The sequence below is a fragment of the Sinocyclocheilus anshuiensis genome, unplaced genomic scaffold (genome assembly GCF_001515605.1).
Source record: "Sinocyclocheilus anshuiensis isolate Anshui unplaced genomic scaffold, SAMN03320099.WGS_v1.1 scaffold121, whole genome shotgun sequence".
Classification (NCBI taxonomy): Eukaryota; Metazoa; Chordata; class Actinopteri; order Cypriniformes; family Cyprinidae; genus Sinocyclocheilus; species Sinocyclocheilus anshuiensis.
Window position 1 is genome coordinate 177,313 of NW_015539856.1, and position 22,499 is coordinate 199,811.

At 37.6% G+C, this 22,499-nt stretch overlaps 1 protein-coding gene across 3 annotated transcripts in view; it reads right to left on the bottom strand.

Moving 5' to 3' along the window:
* Window positions 1–22,499, bottom strand: part of LOC107684821 (ecto-NOX disulfide-thiol exchanger 2-like) — a 201,363-nt gene that overhangs the window by 39,259 nt on the left and 139,605 nt on the right. For 2 of the 3 annotated variants that reach the window (XM_016481182.1, XM_016481184.1), the window contains 4 exons: window positions 22,203–22,265; window positions 11,557–11,763; window positions 5,283–5,516; window positions 3,684–3,896 (listed from right to left, as the gene is read on the bottom strand). In XM_016481182.1, the coding sequence (XP_016336668.1) occupies window positions 3,684–3,896; window positions 5,283–5,516; window positions 11,557–11,763; window positions 22,203–22,265 (717 nt within the window). The remainder of the gene's footprint in view (window positions 1–3,683; window positions 3,897–5,282; window positions 5,517–11,556; window positions 11,764–22,202; window positions 22,266–22,499) is intronic. The other variant, XM_016481183.1, reaches the window with a different exon arrangement.

Genomic DNA, 22,499 nt, shown 5'->3' on the forward strand with positions numbered 1-22,499 from the left:
GTCACTAGAGAAGAGACGTATTGGTAAATATGTTTATGCCTGCGGATGCTTGTGAAACTCCATCTCTATATGACATCAGGATGTATGCGACTAGAGTGTATGGCATAATGCTCTGATAGACATCAGTGATGTTGTGCAGTGATGACTGTGAAGGCATATGCAGAAACTTACCATGACATTCAAATTAGATCAAGTTACTGTATGACATTACTGATAATTCAAGCATTATTCCAGATCGTCATGTCTATAGGACAGTGAATCATGATTGGACCAGGAACTCCAATCGTATCAATAATAATAGCAGCGAAGTCAGTATAGGAGGAACACTTTCTATGAAGCCTGTACTGTATATTGATGCAGTATAACTCATATTGCCTTATAATGTAATCTTACAATCATTTGCATGTTCTTACAAATACTTTAATCAGTTATAACACTTTCAAGAGTATGAAGCAATAACTCTATGATTAGCACCACATTTCTTGTGCCATCATGTGTTTCATGTGCATTTACTCTTTAGAGGTGTTACCATGAAATTATTATAATGTTTTTTGTGACTGAAATAGAACACCTTATATGAAAAGACTCAAATGAGGCTTTCTACTGAATAACATCACTAAAAAAAGTTTCACTGATTATTCAACAAACACCAAGATAACGGATATTTCTGGCAAGTCTGCAAAGCCTATATGACTAAGTGTGGTGTGAACTTTAACATTTGTTTATTCTCCACCATTTCTTTCTAAAACAATTGGTTCAGAGTCACCTGCAAAGAAAAAGCACAGATTTTTGTGCAGCTTAGGAGTCACAATGTTTTTTTTTTCTCCATTGTTCACCACTTTTATCTTTTTTTTATAGCAGTCATAAAACATAATGAATAATTCAATTTAATTATTCATGATATATTTGCTTTAACAAGGAACTATAAATAGAATATTGTTACATCTAAAAATAGGCTTTTGTGGTTTGCCCATACCTTACTATATCCAGATACAGACAATTTTGTCATTTACACAGATACATATACACTACCATTCAAAAGATTTTGTCTCTGAAACAATTCTCTTCTGCTCACCAAGGCTGCATTTATTTGATAAAAAATGCAGTAAAAACAGTAATTTTGTGAAATATTATTAAAATTTTAAATAACTGTTTTCTATGTGAATATATTGTAAAATGTAATTGATTCCTGTGATGCAAAGCTGAATTTTCAGCATCATTGCTCCAGTCTTAAGTGTAACATGATCCTTCAGAAATTTGCTGCTCAAGAAACATTTCATTTTTATCAACGTTGAAAACAGTTATGCGGTTTCATATTCATATTCACAGATTCTTTGATGAAAAAGTTCAAAAGAACAGCATTTATTAGAAGTAGAAATCTTTTGTAACATTAAATGTCTTTACTTTCACTTCTGAACAATTTATGTGTCCTCGTTGAATACAAGTATTAACTGCTTCTAAAGAAAAGCCCCAAACATTTGAAAGGTAGCGTATACAGAAAATGGCTTTGCTGCACACTCCTTGTGCATTATAAGGAATTGTGCATTATATATAATGCATCATACATACAGGTTTCACACAAAGTGTTATGGAAGAGTTAAAAGCCTATGCATACGTGTGTTGTTGAGTGACATGTCATCAGAAGTGTATCTGATTCTCTACAAGCTCAAGTCAAGGTTATGTGAGCAATCAGTCGAGCTAAACATGACAAACTAGTGATTGGGCTTACTTACTTTTAATCTATGAAGGGTCATCAGGTGTGCTGTCCAGAGACTAAGCAGCTAAACCAAATCACAGACTCTGGGTCTTGATGATCTACACATACCCGATAGATTCACATACTCTACCTTCTTCTGCATTCAGCTCAAAGTGGTAGAAGCCTATGGAGCACTTACCTTTGGTCCACACTGATATCAGATCAAACACTATAAACACAGTCGTGGAAAAGCTGCAGTGCAAAAGTAACTGACGGCAAAGCGTAAACTGCTTTTGAGGTCAAGAGTTGGGCAGATTTTCTTAACCTTTGCCGTTGCATTCAGAAGTGTAGCTTTCTAACAAATACATCTGAATACCTCCTGCTGATACTTCAGTAAATACACGCCACGCTGGTACATTTAATTACACTTCATCAAGAGATGCTTATGTATGATATTCAAACGCACTAACTTTTCAAATTTTCAAGGCAAGATTTTCTCTGCCTTGACCTTTCAATAGGTCTGTATTCATTTTTGTTCCATTTCTTTTACCCTAGTTGCATATTAATGCAACATTCTCTCTAAATGCCCACAAGCCCCCTATATACTTGAATCAAATGCACACTGCCATGCATCAAGGAAACTATGCGTGTGTGAGTGTGTGAGTGGTAGTTCCATTTCTCTGGGCATTGGATCAATCAGGTACAAAGCACTGCTTGCGTTGGGCGTACTATCATGATGGCAGGAACTGAAGTGTAATCATGCGGTAGCTGACAGCACCCATTTACTGAATGCTTCCTTTTGTGCCTGATAGCATAGATGAAACTACATTGACTTCACAAAACAGGCACTTCTGGGCTCTTCAGACAAGAAGCTTTTAGTCCTGGCGCTGCATTTCTAATGATCTGTGAACATTTCATAATGTAATAATGCTCGCTAAGTTTAATGAAAGTTATTATGAAGTGATACCTATGGTTTATAGTGAAGAAATATACACAGGTTGTTCCTGTGTGTTAGTTGCACATACACTACTATTCAAAAATGGTAGTTTTTTGGGGGAGAAATTAATACTCAAGGATGCATTAAACTGATCAAAGATGACAGTAGAGTCATTTATAATGTTACAAAAGATTGCTCTTCAAATAAATAAAATTTTTCTATTCATCAAAGTGTCTGTTTAAAATATTGATAATCAGTAATGTTTCTTGAGCAGTGAATTTGCATATTAGAATGATTTCTGGAGGATCATGTGAAGACTGGAGTAATGATGCTCAAAATTCAGCTTCAATGACATTACACAATATTACGGTTTCTTTGCAAAAAAATGCAACCTTGAGACTTCCCTCAAAAACATTTAAAAACTCTTACCGACTCCAAACTTTTGAACGGTACTATTTATCAAGTTATGGATCACACATTTTCATACATACAGCAAGACTGTTCTAAATGTGAATTGTGGCATATAAAAGTAAAACAATCACACAAACACGTGTGAAATGTGTTATCTGGCCTAAAATCTCGGTATTAGTCAGCGGTCATGTATTTGCCCTTATATTTGCTCTGAACGGTGAAATCAGTGAAATCATTTCAGGGTTTGTGCAATGCCTCAGAGAAATGCAAATCTACAGCCACCAGCTGCGATTGGATCAATTGGGTCTTATTAGATCAGAGCTGTGATCTGCGAGCTATCATAATTCATGTAAAATCCACCACCAATAATGATGGAAATCAGCAGAAGACCAAAAATCCTATACTTTCAATCAATGTTTCAATCCCTCAAAAATAATTTTTAGTCATTTCCAGTTCAGTCTGAAAATCTTTTATGCAGAGTGCCTTTTTTTGGTTGTAAACAGTAAATTTATCATGAGTAATTTAACATCTCTCCAAGCCTAGTGAGCTGTGAAATGCACATGATGCCCAAAAATGCTGTCTGGGTTAGCAGCTTACTAGGGTTTGAAACAGAAGCAACATCTGTAAAGAAACACTCACATTGTACTAAAATCCCAGCAAGGGCATTTTTGAACTTCTCCTTGGCCTCCTCCATCTCCTTCTCATGTGCGGCCTTCTCGTTCATCAGCCGGCGAATGTGGCTGCTGGAGGACTGGATCATGGAATAGATGTTGTTGGCGTTTCTGCGGTTTACCTCCCCTCGTTCCACCCAGGTCAGCAGGACACGCACGGCCTCGGCAAATTTAGAGTCGTCTGAGTGGAGAAAGGAAAAACGGTGGGGGAGAAACAGATGGTGGGACGAGAGCTCAGTACAATGTTGGAGAGGAACACTTCTCATCTGGGACCTTCTAGTGTCAAAACTTATTAGCAAGACATGTTTACTGGGCCAAAAAAGACAGCAAGTGCACACTAGCGAAGTAGAGGACATTTAGGAGAGGACAAGAGAACAGGGACGGACATCAACAGCATGCAATAGGCTTGGACGATCAAACTTGTCAATCATAACTCACGGACATTATTGTGTGCTTTCTGTTAAAAGGGGTAGTAATATTACTTAAAATGATTCAGTTGTTCATGAAGTCCTGAGACACACAGGTGTGTGTGTGTGTGTTTGTGTGTGTGGAAAACAGTCCAGCCGATTGCTCTGAAACTACAAAGCTTTGGCTTGCAACTTTCAGCTGGGAATGAGATGAGAAACAGAGAAAACTGAAAATCACTGTAATGAATGCCACATGGAGTCTCTTCCAGAAATCTATTATTTTTTAGTGTTGCTGTGTTTGTTTAAAATCTGCAAATAAAAAAAAATCAACTAAAAGAACAGTTTGGCAGAGATTTGCGGAGCTATTTGGTGTTAACTGCGTGACAGATGAAGGACTGTTGTAAAGGTATTGCTGTCTGTATATCGAAGATGACTTGTGTTGTAAAAAAATAAAAAAGACAAACATAATTATTTTGTTTTTGTATACTTGTTACTGTAATCCTGTAAAGCACACAAACACATGTCTGACTGAGATTTCTAGGAGGCTTTGATTTATTTTATAGATGTCCTAACTACAGATAATCAAAAGATGCTGTCAAATAATTTAAATGAATAATCCATCAACCCTTTTAAGACTGCATCAATGTGTCATGCATATGAAATCCCTCTCCATCAATAAACTGATTTAGCTGCTGATTTATCCGATTCAGACTCAATACGTCAGAACTAACAGATTCAAAAATAATTGTCAAACCTGATTATACAGACAAATCAAGCAGATATAAGGATGCTGTTGAGATTTTCTCCAGCAAACAGCATGCGATATCATCCTTTCCTCTCTTCCCTTCATCTTTTACCTGTAAACACTGCAAACTGAGCTGAACTGCATATAAACCATTACATATGGAAAAGTGGCTAATGCACATGGCTAATTTCAACTGATTTCATCTCAAAAGCTTCTCTTTATTACACTTTCTCTCTCGGACAGAGATTTGAGATGCAGTCATTAAACAGATGGTTTCTATTAAACCGCATGGAACGTCAAACTCAAAGAGACAAACAGCTTTTAGATGCATCCAGCCAACAGGAAACAACAGAGGTGTGACTGACAAAAACAACTAAATCCCTGTAACAGAAGAATAACACGTCACGTGTCCCACCTTTGAGCTTTTCTCCTAACTGGCTGCACTCGTGCTCAGAGAAATGAACGATGGGGGGCGGCGAGGGGGGCCGCAGACGGTCCTCTTCTATCCTGCGCCGGTGCCTCTCTTCCCGGGCCAGCATGCGCTGTCTGCACTCCCACTCGTACAGGTCATCTCGAGCCTGAGCAAAATCTACATGCAGCCGGCCTGTGTCCTTCTTATCTGTGCTTGATCCCAGCCTGATCCTATAACCTACAGAACAGGGAAATGGAAATGGACAATGACATAGGAAAAGGAAAGGGAAGGAATTGAAGGTAAGGAAAAGAAAGTGGAAATGGAAGGGGAAGCAGAGTAAAGCAATAAAGGAAAAACAAGAATGAGAAAGAGGAAAGGAATGGGGAAAATGAAGAAAGGAAAAGAACAGGATGACAAAGGAAAATAAAATAAGAAGGGAAAGTGAAATGGAACAAAGGACATAAGAAGGGGAAGGGGAGGAAATGACAGAAAAAATGAAAAACGGAAGGGGAAAGGTGAAAAATAAAGGGAAGTGGATTAAAGTAATGGACAAGAAAAGACAGGAAAAGAAAGAGGAAAGGAATTGGTCAAAGGAAAATAAATAGGTAAGGGGTAAAAGAATGGGAAGGGGAGTAAAGGAAAAACAATGAAAGAAATAAAAGGAAAAAAAAATCAAGAGGAAATGAAAGGAAGAGAAAGAGGAAGGGTGAACCAATCAAAGGGAAAGAAAGGAAAGAGGAAGGGAAAATGAGAAAAAGAATGGGAAGGGAGTGAAGAAGTGGACAAGAAAAGACATGGATTGACAGAAAAAGAAAAAGGAAAGGAAACAGGAAAAGAAAAGAAAGAGGAAGAGGAAGGGGAAACAGAAAAAAAGATAATGGAAATGGGAGTGGAGAAAAGAAGTTGAAGGGGAGTAAAGTACAGGACAAGAAAAGACAGAAGAACAATAAAAGAAAAAAACAGAAAGGAAAAGAGGAATGAAAACGGAAGAAAAGAGTAAAAAAGGGGAAAAAAAACAGGAAATTGAGAAAATGAAAAGGAAGGGAAAAAGAAAGGGAAGGGGAAAAGAAAAGAAAAGGAAAAGGTAAGTATAGGAAAGGACGGAGAGGAAAGGAAAGGAAAAATGAGGGAAAAAAGTAGAGTGCAATAAGTTAAATGGTAAAAAAGGAAGGAGAACAGGACAAGAAAATGAGAGCAGCAGAAAAGCATTGAGCCTTAACAAACCACATGAATGTAATGAGAAAAACAACATATTAGCAACACTGATTCATGAAGTGACCCATGACAAAGAGACACCCACAAACACTCTCTGATGCTTAAGCTTTACTTCTAACATGTGCTTGCTGACAAGGCCAAACCACGCATATTTGTTTATTTTGTAGGAAATGTATAAAGCCTCAAATGTTACACTCAGATGAGGAAATTGAAAACCAAAGCCCTACCAGCACAAACAAGCCATGATGTATGAGAATAATCTGGTTTGTGATAGGGCTGAAAAAAAGAAAGTGATTTTTATTAAGGATTATATATTTCAATTGCTCGGAAAAGTATCTTGACAAATGGCCAAGGGGTAGGTGAAAGAGGCTCCAGTGAATTCTGAATCGTATGATGCTGAGAGTACATTACAGAGAGGCTGAGAAGTGTTTTGAAGGAGAATGTATATTCACAGACGGCCGTGTCAACAGAAATGAGAGAAAGAGCCTCACGGTTTGCTTCCGCCACTCTATCACTGCTTTACAGCCCTGAGACACTGTTAAATATTTTACGCAATGTGTTCACGTTAGAAATGAGCAACATTATTTATGGAAAGGCCTGCAGAGCTCCGTCACGAGGCCACATAATATATGGGGCGCCGCTCCAATCTCGCCCCTCTCCATTGAGAGAGCAACACTCTCTACAGACGTATAAATAATGGAAAAGGTATTATTGAAGCAACCGGCACTTTAAATTTGCTTTCTGTGGCTGAGATGGACATCCTACTATTTGCATACAAAGACTGATTTAAGATGTGACTGGATAAGAGAAGCAGCTGATGTGACCGGTGTTGAGCAGGTGATTGATATGCAGCGTTCAAAGGCAGAAAAGTATTACTAGGTGTCGGCGCTTGTCTTCTCTTTGACCTCTTCTGTCAGGGACCCTCGAGGGCCAGCGTCTACAGATCTTGAGTTCTGTGAGTGATGTGCGGAAGCCCCGCCCCCCTAATTAATTCTGCATCAATCCATCAAGTCAAGAGGGAACTTGTGGACACATGGGCCTCATTTCCAAAAGGTTAAGTGAAATTATTCTAAATCACATGGCGTGGCACATAAGTGCTAGGCATGATTTAGTGCTCTTATTTGTATTCTTGCTTATGAAATTGTGAAATATTAAGGGTGTAATCTACAATGAAAGTTCACAATTTAAAAGATAGCTGCTGTTAGTGTCAATTCAAATATTAAATTAAAAGATTTTAATGATATATGTAAATGAAAATAAAAACAAACATAAAAATAAAATTCATATTAACAGTATATTTAGCCCATTAACCTTTTTATGAATCCTAACAATGCCTGGGAGAATGATATGGTTTAGCGTAATTATCAAAACGCAAAGACTGCATTGTAATGATTTAATATGCAATCTGATACACTGCATTGTAATATTTTCTCTTGAGCCGCACATGATAACAGTTTTCATCGCTTATACGTGCATTTGAAAATGCAATATGCAACACACACTGTCCCAAGTTTATGAAAATGGTTTATAAGGAAAAAACAAGCATAAATATTAGTATTGCAATTAATATTAATTATTATTATGAAATACTTTACAGTTCAATAGTATTATAGTTATATTTCTATTTAATCGTTTAATTTTTATAAACAAACAACAACAACAGCAGCAATAATAATAATAATAATAACAATAATAATTATTATTATTATAAATTGCAATTGTTGTGTTTCCCTAATTTGTTCTACCTGGATTTTTTATGAAATAATACAAATACAGTTTCATGGGCAGTAAAAAATATTTATGGCCGGTAAATTCTCCCAAGTCACTGGCCATTGGCAGGTGTGGCAAAATGTGTTTTACACCCTGTATGTTTGTATGTATTAGGGCTGCCCCCTAAAAGTCGACTAACCGTTAGTCGACGAGAAGAGGCTTGACCGACCAAAATGTTATTAGTCGCTTAGTCGAAGAAAAGGAAAAATCCACAGGCGAAGTCACGCAGACCGTGACGGACAGATCGTTAACGGCTGGTCTACTTTTAAATGAACCAATTCGAATGGAAAACAAATATTCTCTGATTATGTAATCCGTATGAATCATGCATGCAGGCGCATCACTACTGCGGAGAGTCAGTGTCGCCGACTTCATCTCAAGCCGAAAGCACTAGTTTATCAATAAATTATTAAAATGTTAATGCAGTGTTTTTCCCTGACACATTCATAATTATTAGTGTTTCCCATACATTGGTTTATTTATGGCGGCCCGCCACAATAACAACACTGACCGCCACAAATAGATTTTCCAAAAGGCTTTGACTTTGTTGAATAAACATGAGCACTGCACGTTTCAAAGTCAAAACGCGACGCGGGTGTTTTTATATTAATGTATTTTGAAGGGAACTGACTGTTTTTAGAAACGTTTTGTTGTTATTTTAATTTAATCTTTACTATAATGCATGATAAAGCAGCGTTTATGAGCGCAGCTCTGCTTTATTTACAGCTGTTACCAGGGAAACAGCTGTTTCTGCCGCTCCTAAAGCGCCTCCTGCTGGCAGAGAATTAATTAGCATTTTCAATCAGTCAGCCCCTCTGCTGTTTTATACCCTATATTTCCCCCGGGGAAATTGCCGCCACAAATAGTGTAAATAGTGTGAGTGTAAGCCTGTGGGAAACACTGTATTATTATATCTGCCGGTGTACTGTGGCAAGCTTTATGCGTGCGCTCGAGCGCTTATTAGGCTACGTAGGCAAAGGCTCATTATAATGATTTAAATGGTTTATTAACAAATGTGCGATTAGACAACTAATGCTTAAATTGAACGACTACTAGTCGACCAGAAAAATCTTTAGTCGAGGACAGCCCTAGTATGTATGTATGTATGTACAGTTGTGCTCATAAATTTACATGCCCCTTGCAGAATATGCAAAATATTAATGTTTATCAAAATAAGAGGGATCATGAAAATTGCATGTTATAGTTTATTTAATACTGTCCTGAATAAGCTATTTCACATAACAGATGTTTATATATTCTCCACAAGACAAAATAATAACTGAATTTATAAAAATGACCCCGTTCAAAAGTTTACATACCCTTGAATCTTAATACTGTGTGTTGTTTCCTGGATGATACACAACTGTCTTTCTGTTTTGTAATAGTTGTTAATGAGTCCCTTGTTGGACCTGAGCAGTTCAACTGTCTGCTGTTCTTCAGAAAAATCCTTCAGCTCCTGCACATTCTTTGCTTTTCCAGCATCTTCTGCATATTTGAACCCTTTCCAACAGTGAAAGGCAACACAATACATTAAGAGCCAGAGGGTGTAAACTTTTGAACAGGATGATGATGTGTAAATTTGTCTTATTTTGTTTAAAGATCATATTTTTTTCAATTGGTACTGCACTTAAGAAGCTACATAAATACTTAAATGTTTCCCAGAAGACAAAATAAGTAAAATTTAACCTGATCATCCAATTCAAAAAGTTTACACCCCCTAGCTCTTAATGCATTGTGTTGCCTTCTTGAGCATCAGTAAATGTTTTCACCTTATATAATAGTTACAGTGGTGTGAAAAAGTGTTGGCCCCCTTCCTGATTTCTTATTTTTTTGCATGTTTGTCACACTTTAATGTTTCAGATCATCAAACAAAATATTAGTCAAAGATAACACAAGTAAACACAACATGCAGTTCTTAAATGAAGGTTTTTATTATTAAGGGAAAACAAAATCCAAAACTACATGGCCCTGTGTGAAGAAGTGTTTGCCCCCCAAAAAAATAAGAAATCAGGAAGGGGGCCAACACTTTTTCACACCACTGTATGTATGAGCCCAATTGTCCTCAGTGTGAAAAGATGGATCTCAAAATCATACAGTCATTAGCTATGTTTCCATAACCCTGTTTTAATGCGCATTTTGAAGTATCGCATGAGAGATGAGTGATGGAAACGCCAAATTTCGAATAAAAATTGAAAAATGTTCATTCGCAAAAAAGTTTTTACGCTCGCTTGAGGTGGTTTTTGACTTGTGCGAAAAAGGGTTGATGCGAATAATGGGAGATGGAAATGCATTTTGCGAATACATTCCTCCAAGCACATCAAAAAAGTCATGTGACTTTGCGCTATGGGACTGCAAATCCTGACTAACCAGTGGACTGATCTCATTCCACAGCATCTGAAATGTTGTTATGCACAAGCAAAGTCCGTCATCAAAGTATTTCTGTATAATTGGCTCCCAGAAATGTCTTACATGACTGCGTTCCCAAACAGCAGCATCCACCACCGAAAGCAATGACCGCATTCATTGTGTTTCGTCTGCTCGCTCTGAGGCGTAAGTAATTTATTATACATGAAAATTATTATATTCTCCTACTTTTATTAGAGATTTATAGTGCCAGTTTATCAGGAAGTGACGATTTTGTTCTTTTTGACTTGTTGGATGGAAACGATGCTTGTTCGCAAATGTTTTAATGCGATATTCCAGTTTTGCGCACAAGTTAAATTCGCAACTTTGGATGGAAACCCGGCTACTGTTGGAAAGGGTTCAAATATGCAGAAAATGTTGGAAAAGCAAAGAATGTGCAGGAGCTGGAGGATTTCTCGGAAGAACAGCAGGCAGTAGAACTGCTCAGGACCAACAAGGGACTCATGAACAACTATCACAAAACAGAAAGAGTCATGGATCATCCAGGAAACAACACAGTATTAAGATTCATTCAATTTTGAACGGGGTAATTTTTATAAATAAAGTTATTATTTTGTGTTGTGGAGAATATATCAACATCTGTAATGTGAAATAGCTTATTCAGGCCAGTTTTAAAAAAACAATAACATGCAATTTTCATGAATGTTTTGCATATTCTGCAAGGGGCATGTAAATTTATGAGCACAACTGTACATATATATAATTAATAATTTACATATTATTTATATATGCATTAAAGTTATTTAAATTATTCCTAAATATTTTATATGATTTTAGTTTTCATAGATATGTCCATACTTAAATAAATAAAACAATTCTCATATAGAGCAACTGTTGGTGTTGCAGAGAGATCCTCCCGATCATGTACCTGACAGGAAGAGGGCCTTGTCCACTGTGTGCTCCTCAGCGAAGCGGATGTGACAGAAGTTCTTCTTGCTCTTGCGGATGGCGATGATACTCCCGCACTGTTCGAACACCTCTACAATGAGCTGCTCTGTGGCGTTCTCTGGTAAACCGCCCACAAACACCGTCTTACAGCCGGGCGGTCTCTCTCTGGTGGCAGGGGGAGGCAGGTCTTTGAAGACAAGCACAAAAGAATATTAAACTACCAGAATTTTTGACATTTTCTTTCATCTAGATATTGATCTCCATTTTTCACCGCATTAAGTCCATAGCTCATTATTGACTCGTATGCCACATATGAAAAAGATGAAACATGCAAAATCAATCAATGATTGTTTTTGTTTTTTTACGACCTTGACATTAAAATGATTTATTATCCAATTCTAATCTAAAAGACCAGGGTTCATCTGGAAGATCGTTAAAAACGGTAATGTGCCAAATCACATCGATCAGACTGACATATTTTTGGCCTTTTGCCACTTTTATTTGATAGTCTTAGCATAGACAGGACTCAAACTCAATATGTCACTGGATCTTTCTCTCGACTGGTTTAATTTGCAGAACACGGCACTAGAACCTCCAGGTTCACAAAGCTAATCTCTTCTTGATAAACCAATTCAACCATGAATAAGATGCATTGAGAAAACCAGGCATAATCAATGAAACTCGGCACTTGCTACATGACTGGATTACAAGTGCAAAGCTTGCCATGTTCTGCTGTTAGCTGATTCCTCAGCGATGCTGTGCAGACCAACGGGTGATAATCCGTGTCTTAACAAACTATGGGAATGCAGATGAAGGAAGCACCTGCTGGGACTCAGAGGGGACCGCGTGCCTGATGGGGGGTCCAAACAGAGTCGGACGCAAAGCTGTTCAGGCATGTTTGGCTGTAAGCCAGTCACTATAAATAAGTGAGTCTCTTTGGACCCCACAGCTGCCCCCTAACACTCGCCATCCATCATCACCAACATTACACTAACTTCTGTTTATTGTGGCGGCTCATGATGAGCTTTATATTTATGTCAGCTCATGCCAGTGGAAAGAATATAATAGTCCACTGACTAGAGGATGTGACATATGTGTACAGCTTCAATACAACACTATACGAGCATGCATATGGACCAAAACGATTCAGATGTCAGTCATGGGCTTTGGATGACATGCTGTGGTATTGTAAAAAAAAAAAGAATAACTCTGTAAACATGTTTACCAAGCATAAAATGACTTGTCTGTCTGATCATCACTGAAGTCTGAATGGGATTTTGTTTATTTGCTTGCCTTATTTTAGCACCTGATTCATTGAAGGAATTATGTAAATCAGGTACTGCTGTAAATATGGCAACAAAATTAGTGCTGACAGCAATTCACACCTCGGCTGGATCTGGAAGACTGAATACCATGATTTGATACACTCTTCTGAGCCTCACGAATCGACTCTTTACAAAGCTGAAAATGATTCTTTATGGTTGCCATGATCACTAGAAAACATACATAAACATTCATTTGAAATAAAATCCAGTTTGTTTTAATAGTGTCATGTCTTTCCTTTGAAAGCACAGTGTCAACTGCGTTGGCCAATGTATGCTAATGTTCTTTTTATAAAGAGCCTTATTTGCATAGAAAGGATTTGCCCATAAAGGAATGACATGAATTTGAATATGCATGGAACAGCACTGTATGACATACAGCACCTGCTTATGTTGGGCTCTGAGTATGTTAATAAACGCGTGGTCACATTTACCTTTCTACAGCGAAATTCTGCAGCCAAAAAGTCATTGTTTCACCTGTGAAGTTTCGTTAACGTGACCTCACCTTAAGCTGCATGTATGGTTTTGTGCTGAAATACAGGGTTGCAAGGTCTGCATAACAAAACCACCCCAATTGGTACTAAAAAACAGCCCAATCACAGCCCATTTGGTTTCTAGGCGGTCAAAACCTCCTCCTTCCGCGGCAACAGTATACAAGTAGCCAAATTCCGCTGGAAAACCATGGACTTGGCAACACTGCCAACACTGAATTCACCTCTCATTGTCTAGAAAAGAACACGGTTATTATGTCTACTTTCTTATGTAGATTTTTGTGTACTATTATGGATCAAGAGCTTTGATTATCCGGCCAGTACACAGGCATATTTAAGAAAACCACAGACACATGCACTGACAGAGCAAAAACGCACTAATCTAAAAGCTGAACACTAACGTTAAAGTTGAGTTTTTCTCAGCATGAGCATAGAACGAGAGACTTGAGGCTGCTAGTTTAAGAACAACCACTGAGAATCTCAAAGGGGCAAGTCGTTTGGTTTTCATCTTACGCTGAGCTCTATTAAATACTGGTTGCTGGCCCAGGTGAGCAAATGTTTACTTTGTCAAATGCACATGAACATTTTAGCTTGACATCAGCAGTCTCTTGAAAGTTGAAACTTTGAGCAAGCAATAAAAACACAGAGTAGATGTTTGCTTTAGGAGGAACAGAGGAGCTCCACAAGAAAGAGTTTGATACATCTGAACTTTTCTAAATCAAATACACCCACTTTGTGTTTTCATAGTCACACTGTGGGGAGAAAGCAAAGCAAAGTATACAGTTTCATGAGTTTCACCATGCAGCCGGTGGCTGATTTGTTTCCATTGTCACCCAAGACGGCGATATGAAATTACACACAACACTGCATCAGATCTGAGATGTCTGAGATAGCTTTAGAGAGTTTCTCCAGTAACTACGACGTCTCAAAGTGGAAACTGCACAGCGATAAAATCAAAGCCTATTATTTCACAAACCAATGCTCTTCCCAAGGCTCCATGGCTAAATATCCTGTGCCGTCAAAGGCGCTTCTTTGAAGAGTGAGTTAAGATGACACAGGAGGGTCTGGGACATAAATTCAGGAGGGCACTGTGTGCCTCCAGCACTGCGAGCGCTCAACCGAGAGACAGTTGTCAACAAGCTTAACGCTAATCAGCTCAAATGGAGACAGCCGCAGGTGTATCGCTGTCTCGCGCACGCTCAAATACACATAGACGATGGAGATGACAACCGCTCCGCAGACAGAAGTTGATAGGAACGTGGGATGTGGGAACATATATGGAACGATGAAAATGATGAAAAATGCCCAGTTCTGCCACCCTCACTGAAGACAGATGCCTCAGTGGCACCACACAGATGCATAGCGTTGATCTTAACAAGCATGTTGCTCTGTGAAGCCCCAGATGTGTTTTAGTCACAGACCTCCAGAAGACTCAACGGCATGGGAAGCCTGACTCGGATCGGTGCGTGTGAGGTGGTAAAGGAAGAAGTCCTGGGCTTTTTGTTTGCTCGAGTGGGGTGTCAGTAGTGAGACTGCAGATAAGATGAACTGACTTCTCAAAAGGCAGTCTTCACTCAGCTTGACAGCCGTCTACCTGCTGCGTATTGTCCCTCTTGAAAGAGGAGAGCAGGACAGTGTCTCTGTAGGAAGCCTGTGGCGATCACAAGCACCTTAAACAGGCTTTTCTCCACAGGAGAGCTATATATGATCACTATGTTTTCCCCCACTTCTTTCTTTCTCTTTCTTTCTTTCTATTTATTTGTATTTATTGTAACACTTTGAATACAAATCTAAATTCTGCAGTGGTTGTATTGTGGATCGTGTCTGATCACCTGCTGAGCCATGTCCCAGGATTTTTTTTCGGCATCACAGCAAGGTTCAAGCAATTATACTGAACCTAAACAGATTTGTAGAATTTAAAGGCACATTTAAATCATCACAATGCTCACATTTTTGGACATCATAGAATGCCTAAATAGAGTAAGCTGCATACTTTTGTGCATCGTAAGTACTTGCATTTCCACACACTGTTATGAAATGTTGGAAAGTGCAATAATGCATTTTTTGTCTAGGTTTGCTGCCCAAAATACTAAGTTTGAAATGAACATATCTATGATGTCCAAATATGTATGGTTTGAATAGTCTGTGATGCATAAAAGGGTCTGGGTTTGATTCAAGCATTCACACATTCTATGAAGTCCAGAAATGTTGTTGAGAAAAACAGTCAAACACTGCCCAAAAACATTCAATCACACCATCTTTTTGTTTAGGTTTGATTCAAACAACTCCGTGATGGTTTAAATACTTTTAGGCAGACTTAAAATATCTTGCATTTTAAGACTGATGTTATACAGAGATTATAAAATCCTTAATAATAGTGATATTAAAACATATTTAAGCATGATATTAAGAAATGTGCATTGTGCAATAAAGAACACCAACGTTTAATTATAATTTTATATCAGTAAGTCTTAAGTAATATGTCAATAAATATGTTAATGGATTTGAAGTATTTAGTATGAGATAAATGTTTTTTAAATATATTATGACATACAGTGGGTACGGAAAGTATTCAGACCCCCTTAAATTTTTCACTCTTTGTTATATTGCAGTTGAAATAGGGCATTGAACAACTTAATTAAGTACCTAAAATGACCAGAAATGAGTACAGATTTGAACGTGCCAATGACTCCCAAAAAAGCCATCAATGTCTGACTACATCATTCAATCAGCCACTGCCCCAAGATGCTCTCTTGGTCCATATACTCTATATACAACATTAATAACATTAGACATTTTTGAAAATAAGGCATTTTAATAACTGACTAATAACTGATCTCTATCCAGGAATAGCTCAGAAACTAAAAAATCATTCCATTAATAATAAAAAAAAATAAATAAATAAAAAAAAACTTGAAATGAAAATAAGATTAAGTGCTAAATTGAAAACTAATACAGTATAAAATTATACTGAAATGAACAATAAAGCTAAATTAAAATATTAAAGGAAACTAATACAAAAGACAAAAGCACATACATTTACTAAAACCTGAAATTAAAATTTAAATGAAAAATGAAAATATCAAAATAAAAGCAAATTCAAAATATTATTCAATTAATAATACACTGTTTCTAATGAATAAAAGCAACTATGACATCCCATGGCTTTGAGACATAGCCAGTAGTTATTTTAGGCAGCTGTGTGTATAAGTGAGGTTAAAGGCCTCTGCAGGCACAGGCGGGTGTAGCGGAGCGAGGTGTGGGTGATATGTGTCGTGAGTGGGCTGAAGTGTGGAAACAGGCCAGACTGGTAGTGCCCTCAGCAAACTGAGTCTTCCAGAAGCAGAAACACAGTGACACGGCCCTCTCGGCTCTTGGAAGAAGAGAGCTCTGCCTGATATAAAGGTCAGTCTCAGGCACAGAGCCAGGGCAGACTGGAGGTTTAGAAGCCAGTGAAAGGCAGCATATGCAGGCTGACCTGACGGTGAAGGTGCATCCACAACTGGGCACTGAATCACTGCTATCCTTTCATGCATTCTGTGGGTTTCCAGGCTCTGCAGAGAAAACGGATGATATTTGCCATGCTTGGTCTCTCTCTCTCTCTCTAAGAACTCAGTGTCCTTCAGAGAGCCAGGCCTTTCAAACGACAGTGAGTGAAAGGCGGTCGATGGCCATTTATTAAGCACAGTAGACTAGAATGAGGTGGTGGTGGCGATGCGGAGATGGAGCTGAGTCAAGCTGGGGCTGTGCAGAGCTGCAGAATAAGACTGAAGCTGTGCTGGAGCTGCGGGACAGAGATCCAGGACAGAGGAGATTCAGTCTGTCCACCAGAGCCGGAGCTAGACTGTGGAGCAGATCTCAGCCACCATCAATAACAGACACATTTAGTTTGCTTACCTGCTCAAATAATAATGCTAATATAATGCACCGGTTTATTGTAACTATGGAGGTTTGGTCGAAAGTAACTATTGATAGACTAACATATCATTCAGACCGGCTCTATTTAGCCATTCAGCAGCCCGCCCTCTAGATATCAGAACTGGCCAAAAGGCTCATATCAGTGAGCTACTAAAAACAACAGTGGCAAAGGTCACATGACAGTTATAAAAATGCATAAAAGTCATTACAATAAAATAGAGCCCGACCGATATGGGTTTTTTGGGGCCGATATCGATACCGATATTAGGGAGTAAAAAAAAGGCCGATACCGATATATCGGCCGATATTCTTTGTGTATATTATAGTACAGTACCAGTCAAAAGTTTAAATAAGGTTTTTAATTTTCAGCATCCATTATTCCAGTCTTCAGTGTCACATGATCCTTCAGAAATCATTCTAATATGCTGATTTTGTTGCTCAAGACACATTTCTTCTTATTATTTATTAACAGTTGCACTGCTTAATATTTTTGTGGACAATGTGAAAAATTGTCAGCATTTTTTGATTAACAGAAAAATCAAAAGAACAACTATGGTTTATCGTTTAGTTATTTTTAACATTATAACTAGTGTTAATTTTTTAATTATTTAGTATATTCATTTTAGAATTTAGAAAGTATTAATTTTATTATAAAATATATATATTATATATTTTGAAAAAAAAAAATATATATATTCAACAATCTTTAAAACATTTTTTTATTAAAAACATTAAAAAAATACAGATACATTGTCTGACATTTTGTCAAACTTTAGTGGATCATGTTCATCAAAATTATGATTAACTTTACCTGAGGACAACTGACTTCATACATCCACTAAAATAAAAATAAATTAAAAGAAATTTTAAGTTAAAAAAGGCTCCAGCATCACTCCTTTGATATTCTGTTATCTACTGCAGTGACATTCACATATTTTATATTTTAAGTGTGACTCAAGTATCCAAATACATTTTTAGGGCCACTGAATATTACAAGTCACACAATGTGTGACCATGACAGAAACACAAAGCAGAAATCAGTATAACTGCAAGAGGAGCTGCCTGTCTCCTTATTAGAAAGCCAGGCGAGAAAAGATTTAAGCGTAGCTCTGCACTGATCCACTGAGATGCCATGAGTTGAATAAAACACGGAGGTTTCAAATATCCCCATCGGTCAGATCTAATAAATAACAAGAGGTGAAGCTGACAGCAATAAGCCTGTGTGTTTTTAATACAGCTCCAATCAAAGCCAACGCCGCTGCCCTTTAAAAAGCACTGATGAATGACATATGGTATAAACGCTGATATCTCCCATCATATTTTGCCTTGAAGGGCACGAGAACAGACAGAGAGAAAAGGGTGGATGACTTTGGCAAAGATGGGGCATACAAGCAGTGAAAACGGCTTAGGCTAAAGAGAACCAGGAAAAGAGATTCCTGCAACAAATAAGAGAGCAGGTGCTGATGTAGAGAGGCTCGAGTTTGTAAAAATTCATGTTAAATGGCATGAGCCATCGTGGGCCCTTGGGGAAAAGGACTTGGCTTTTTTTTTTCTGGCAACAGAGGTGAGAATAACCATGAATGATTGCTCCGCATTACTGTATGGCGTAGTCAGGAGAGCACAGCTGTCACCAGCTATTAAATCCACTTCTGCACGGACTGGTGCGGAAAAAAGGAGACTCGTTACAATGCTAGATATGCGCATGATAGCCTGTTCTGTCTGAACGAGATGAGAGGAGATGCTCGTGTTTATGGATATGTCCAAATCTTGTCAGACAGCGTTCGCTGCGTTCATCGCGACGGCCGTCTCTTTCAAGTTTCTCATCATTAAAAACTACAATCCCAGAATCACGAGGGCCTTTGTTCTGCGTCCCCCTTCCTGTCTTTCTCCTGTACGATCTTGGCATAATTACCCATGTGCTGCTTGATAACTGCACTGAGCCGGGCTTTTCATGTTGTTGTTCTGCAATTCTAGGATCAATATACAGCGGGCTGCTTCTGCTGTCAATTGAAGAATCGATCCTGGTGAATGATGACAAGGCCGCATTGCCAAAGAAAATCAGATTCCTTTACAGACGATCAAACACTCTTTCAAAACATTTTTCCAGCTTGAGAGAAACCTTTAAAGTGAAAACTGAACTGATGCTTTACAACATTCTACACACAATGGAGTTCTCTTGAAAAACAGCCACAACTCTTTCCAGTTTGGCAGAATTAGTACTGATAACAAACTACACATCATCAACTCGTGCAAACTCATAATACGACACTCATAAAAACTAGTTTCTGCATAAACATCACGAGGTAGGGTTAATATAACGTTGACTAGTTTTGTCATTGGTTTAGTATTTTATTACATTTTCTCTGTAATTTTATTGTTTTTGTTCATATTATGCCACACATTCCATCACTGCCAAACTAAAATTCAGCGTTTTTCAAACTAGGAGGTCTCAAGGGGTGCTGAAATATTTTAGAAAAACAGTGTCAAAAATGTAAAAAATAAAATAAATAATAATAAAATAAATTAATTAAATTATGGTTACAATTAACCAACCGTGATATAATCAGTTTCATTCTGCTTTCAAAGACTTGTTCTGCTTAACAGTAATGGTACTGGGGTCAGTAAGATTTATTTTTGAAAGAAATCAACACTTTTTTTTTTTTTTTCAAAAGTAATAGTAAATAAATAAAATAAATTAAAAGTATTCTATTCTAGTCTATTATCAATGAATCCTCAAAAAATTTATCATTCCTTCCACAAAAATATGAAGCAGCACAAATGTTTTGTTGATAATAATCAGAAATGTTTCTTGAGCAGCAAATCAGCATATTATTATGATTTCTGAAGGATCGTGTGACACTGAAGACTGGAGTAATGATGCTGGAAATCACAGCAATAAATAATATATATTTTAAAAATATATTCAAATAGAAAACTTTTATTTTGAAGTGTAATAATATTTATAATTATAATAATCTGAATGGTCGAGTATACAGAAACAAATGATAGAAACTTGATAGAAGGTAAATATATTCCAAATAATAATTGACACAAAATATTTTTTTTTAACATTGCAAATGGATTTTTATACAAACAAATAAATAAATAATTTAATTAATTAATTTATAAAATATGATTTTCTGTGATTTTTTAATGAATTTATGCTTATAAATGATAGAAAAAATGATAGAAACTTGATAGAAGGTAAATATATTCCAAATAATAATTGACACACAATATTTTTTTTTAACATTGCAAATGGATTTTTATACAAACAAACAAACTAATAAATAATTTAATTAATTAATTTATAAAATATGATTTTCTGTGATTTTTTAATGAATTTATGCTTATACATTTTAGGAGTTTCTGCAAGGAAATCATCATATTTTGAGTTCCAACTGTTGTTTTGAAGACCCCCGTCATAAGTGCCCAATTATTACTCCACATGGCAAACTCGACTCGATTCTGGCACGAACATGTTGCTAACAGCACAATATTATATTAAGCATGAAAACCACAGCACATTAGGCTAAATATTATCTGAGCTTATCACAATGCATTCTAGGGTTTCCTTTACCTCAAACACAAAGGAAACATGCGATGCTCCCTGAGAATTTAAAATGCTGCCTCCCTAGGCAGTTTACTTGGTTTTGTAACAGAGCCTCTATTTATCATTCAAATCTTTGTTCTTAAAGTTTCTACGATACTTTCACTGGTAATTGTTACGGAGCCCCGCACATGGCATGCAGGAAAAAAATAGTAGGCTAAATCGTGTGCACGATTTACTATTTCGTTCCCTCGATTTATAAATTGTGTGCACGATTTACTAATTCGTTCCCTCGATTTGCTAAATCGTGCACACGATTTAGCAAATCGAGAGAACAAATTAGCAAATCAAGGGAACGAAATAGTAATCGTGTGCACGTTTTAGTACATCGAGGGAACGAATAAGTAAATCGTGCACAAAATGTATTTATTTTTCTTGCATGTCATGTGCGGGGCTCTGCAAATTGCTGTTTTTGCTGAAAAGAATAAGTTTCACTTGAGGCCAGGTGTGGATTGTTTTGTTGGCTTTTGAATGCTCCTCTCGTACGTCGTGCTTTGGCATCAATCAACGTCTCCCATCGTTTGTTTGCGTATTAGCGCACGCGGAGCAGGCGTGTCAGTCCGTCACTCTCTCTCAGGAAGGTGGGTTAAGACACTTTGCGGGTGAGGCTGACCGTAGCGTTATGAGAGCGCCTAGCCTGTGATTACAGATGTGCACTCGGAGTGTGATCGGCAGCCAAAACGCTCAGCTGTTTGAAGGACACTGACTCTCTCAGGTAATCACGGTCTCCCTCTGACCCTCCTCTTGCTGTGTGGCATATTTTACATGCCAGAATACCTCAGTCTCCTTAGAGGTCAACTGTCCAATTACAGTCAGAGTTTCACCCCCATCCCCCCAGACGGCCCCCTCCTGTTTCATTCTTCTGCCTGACCTCTCTCTCTGTGACAGGAGACAAATTCAGATGAGCTTATTCAGCTGCTGGGATGAGCGGATATAAGGGTAAATACGGAAGAACGGATGACAGCTCCTCTCTCAAATAAAAACATAGCCTTTCTATCAAGCGTCAGTCTGAGGATTTGATTGGCAGCTGGCTTTTAAAATCGTATCTGCATGTCATCAAGGTGACATGCGCTGCTATGGAGAGCGAAATCTTCATAGAATTATAATATTAAATCATATTCGGGCTGCATAGTTGCTCATGACTATATCAGTCTTTTCATCGGGTCAGCATTTCAGATCATATCGCTCGAGTCAATAATATCATTTAAAATGCATGAGGGTTACAAATACTGCTTATCATTGCATGCATGTTAAATGGAGTAAGATGTGAGATCTGTTCTCAAACCTAGTGAGCTGCCTTGCTGCCTACAGAGCCAGTTGACTTCTAAGGTGGCATCCTGACCGATTTCTGAAAAAAAAAACCCTTGTGAAAAAGAAGTACTCTTTAGCATACTTTTAAAAAGAACACCTACTACAGAAAATAACATACTTCAAAATAATACGTCTAAAGGAAAAACTGAATTGAATGTTGTCAGACACTTGAATGTAATCACAATGAAATGAAGTCTAGTTGAGTGAGCTGTTTTGACCCACTTAAGTAGGATTTATGTACATCTTTATATGTAATTTCATAATTACTTCC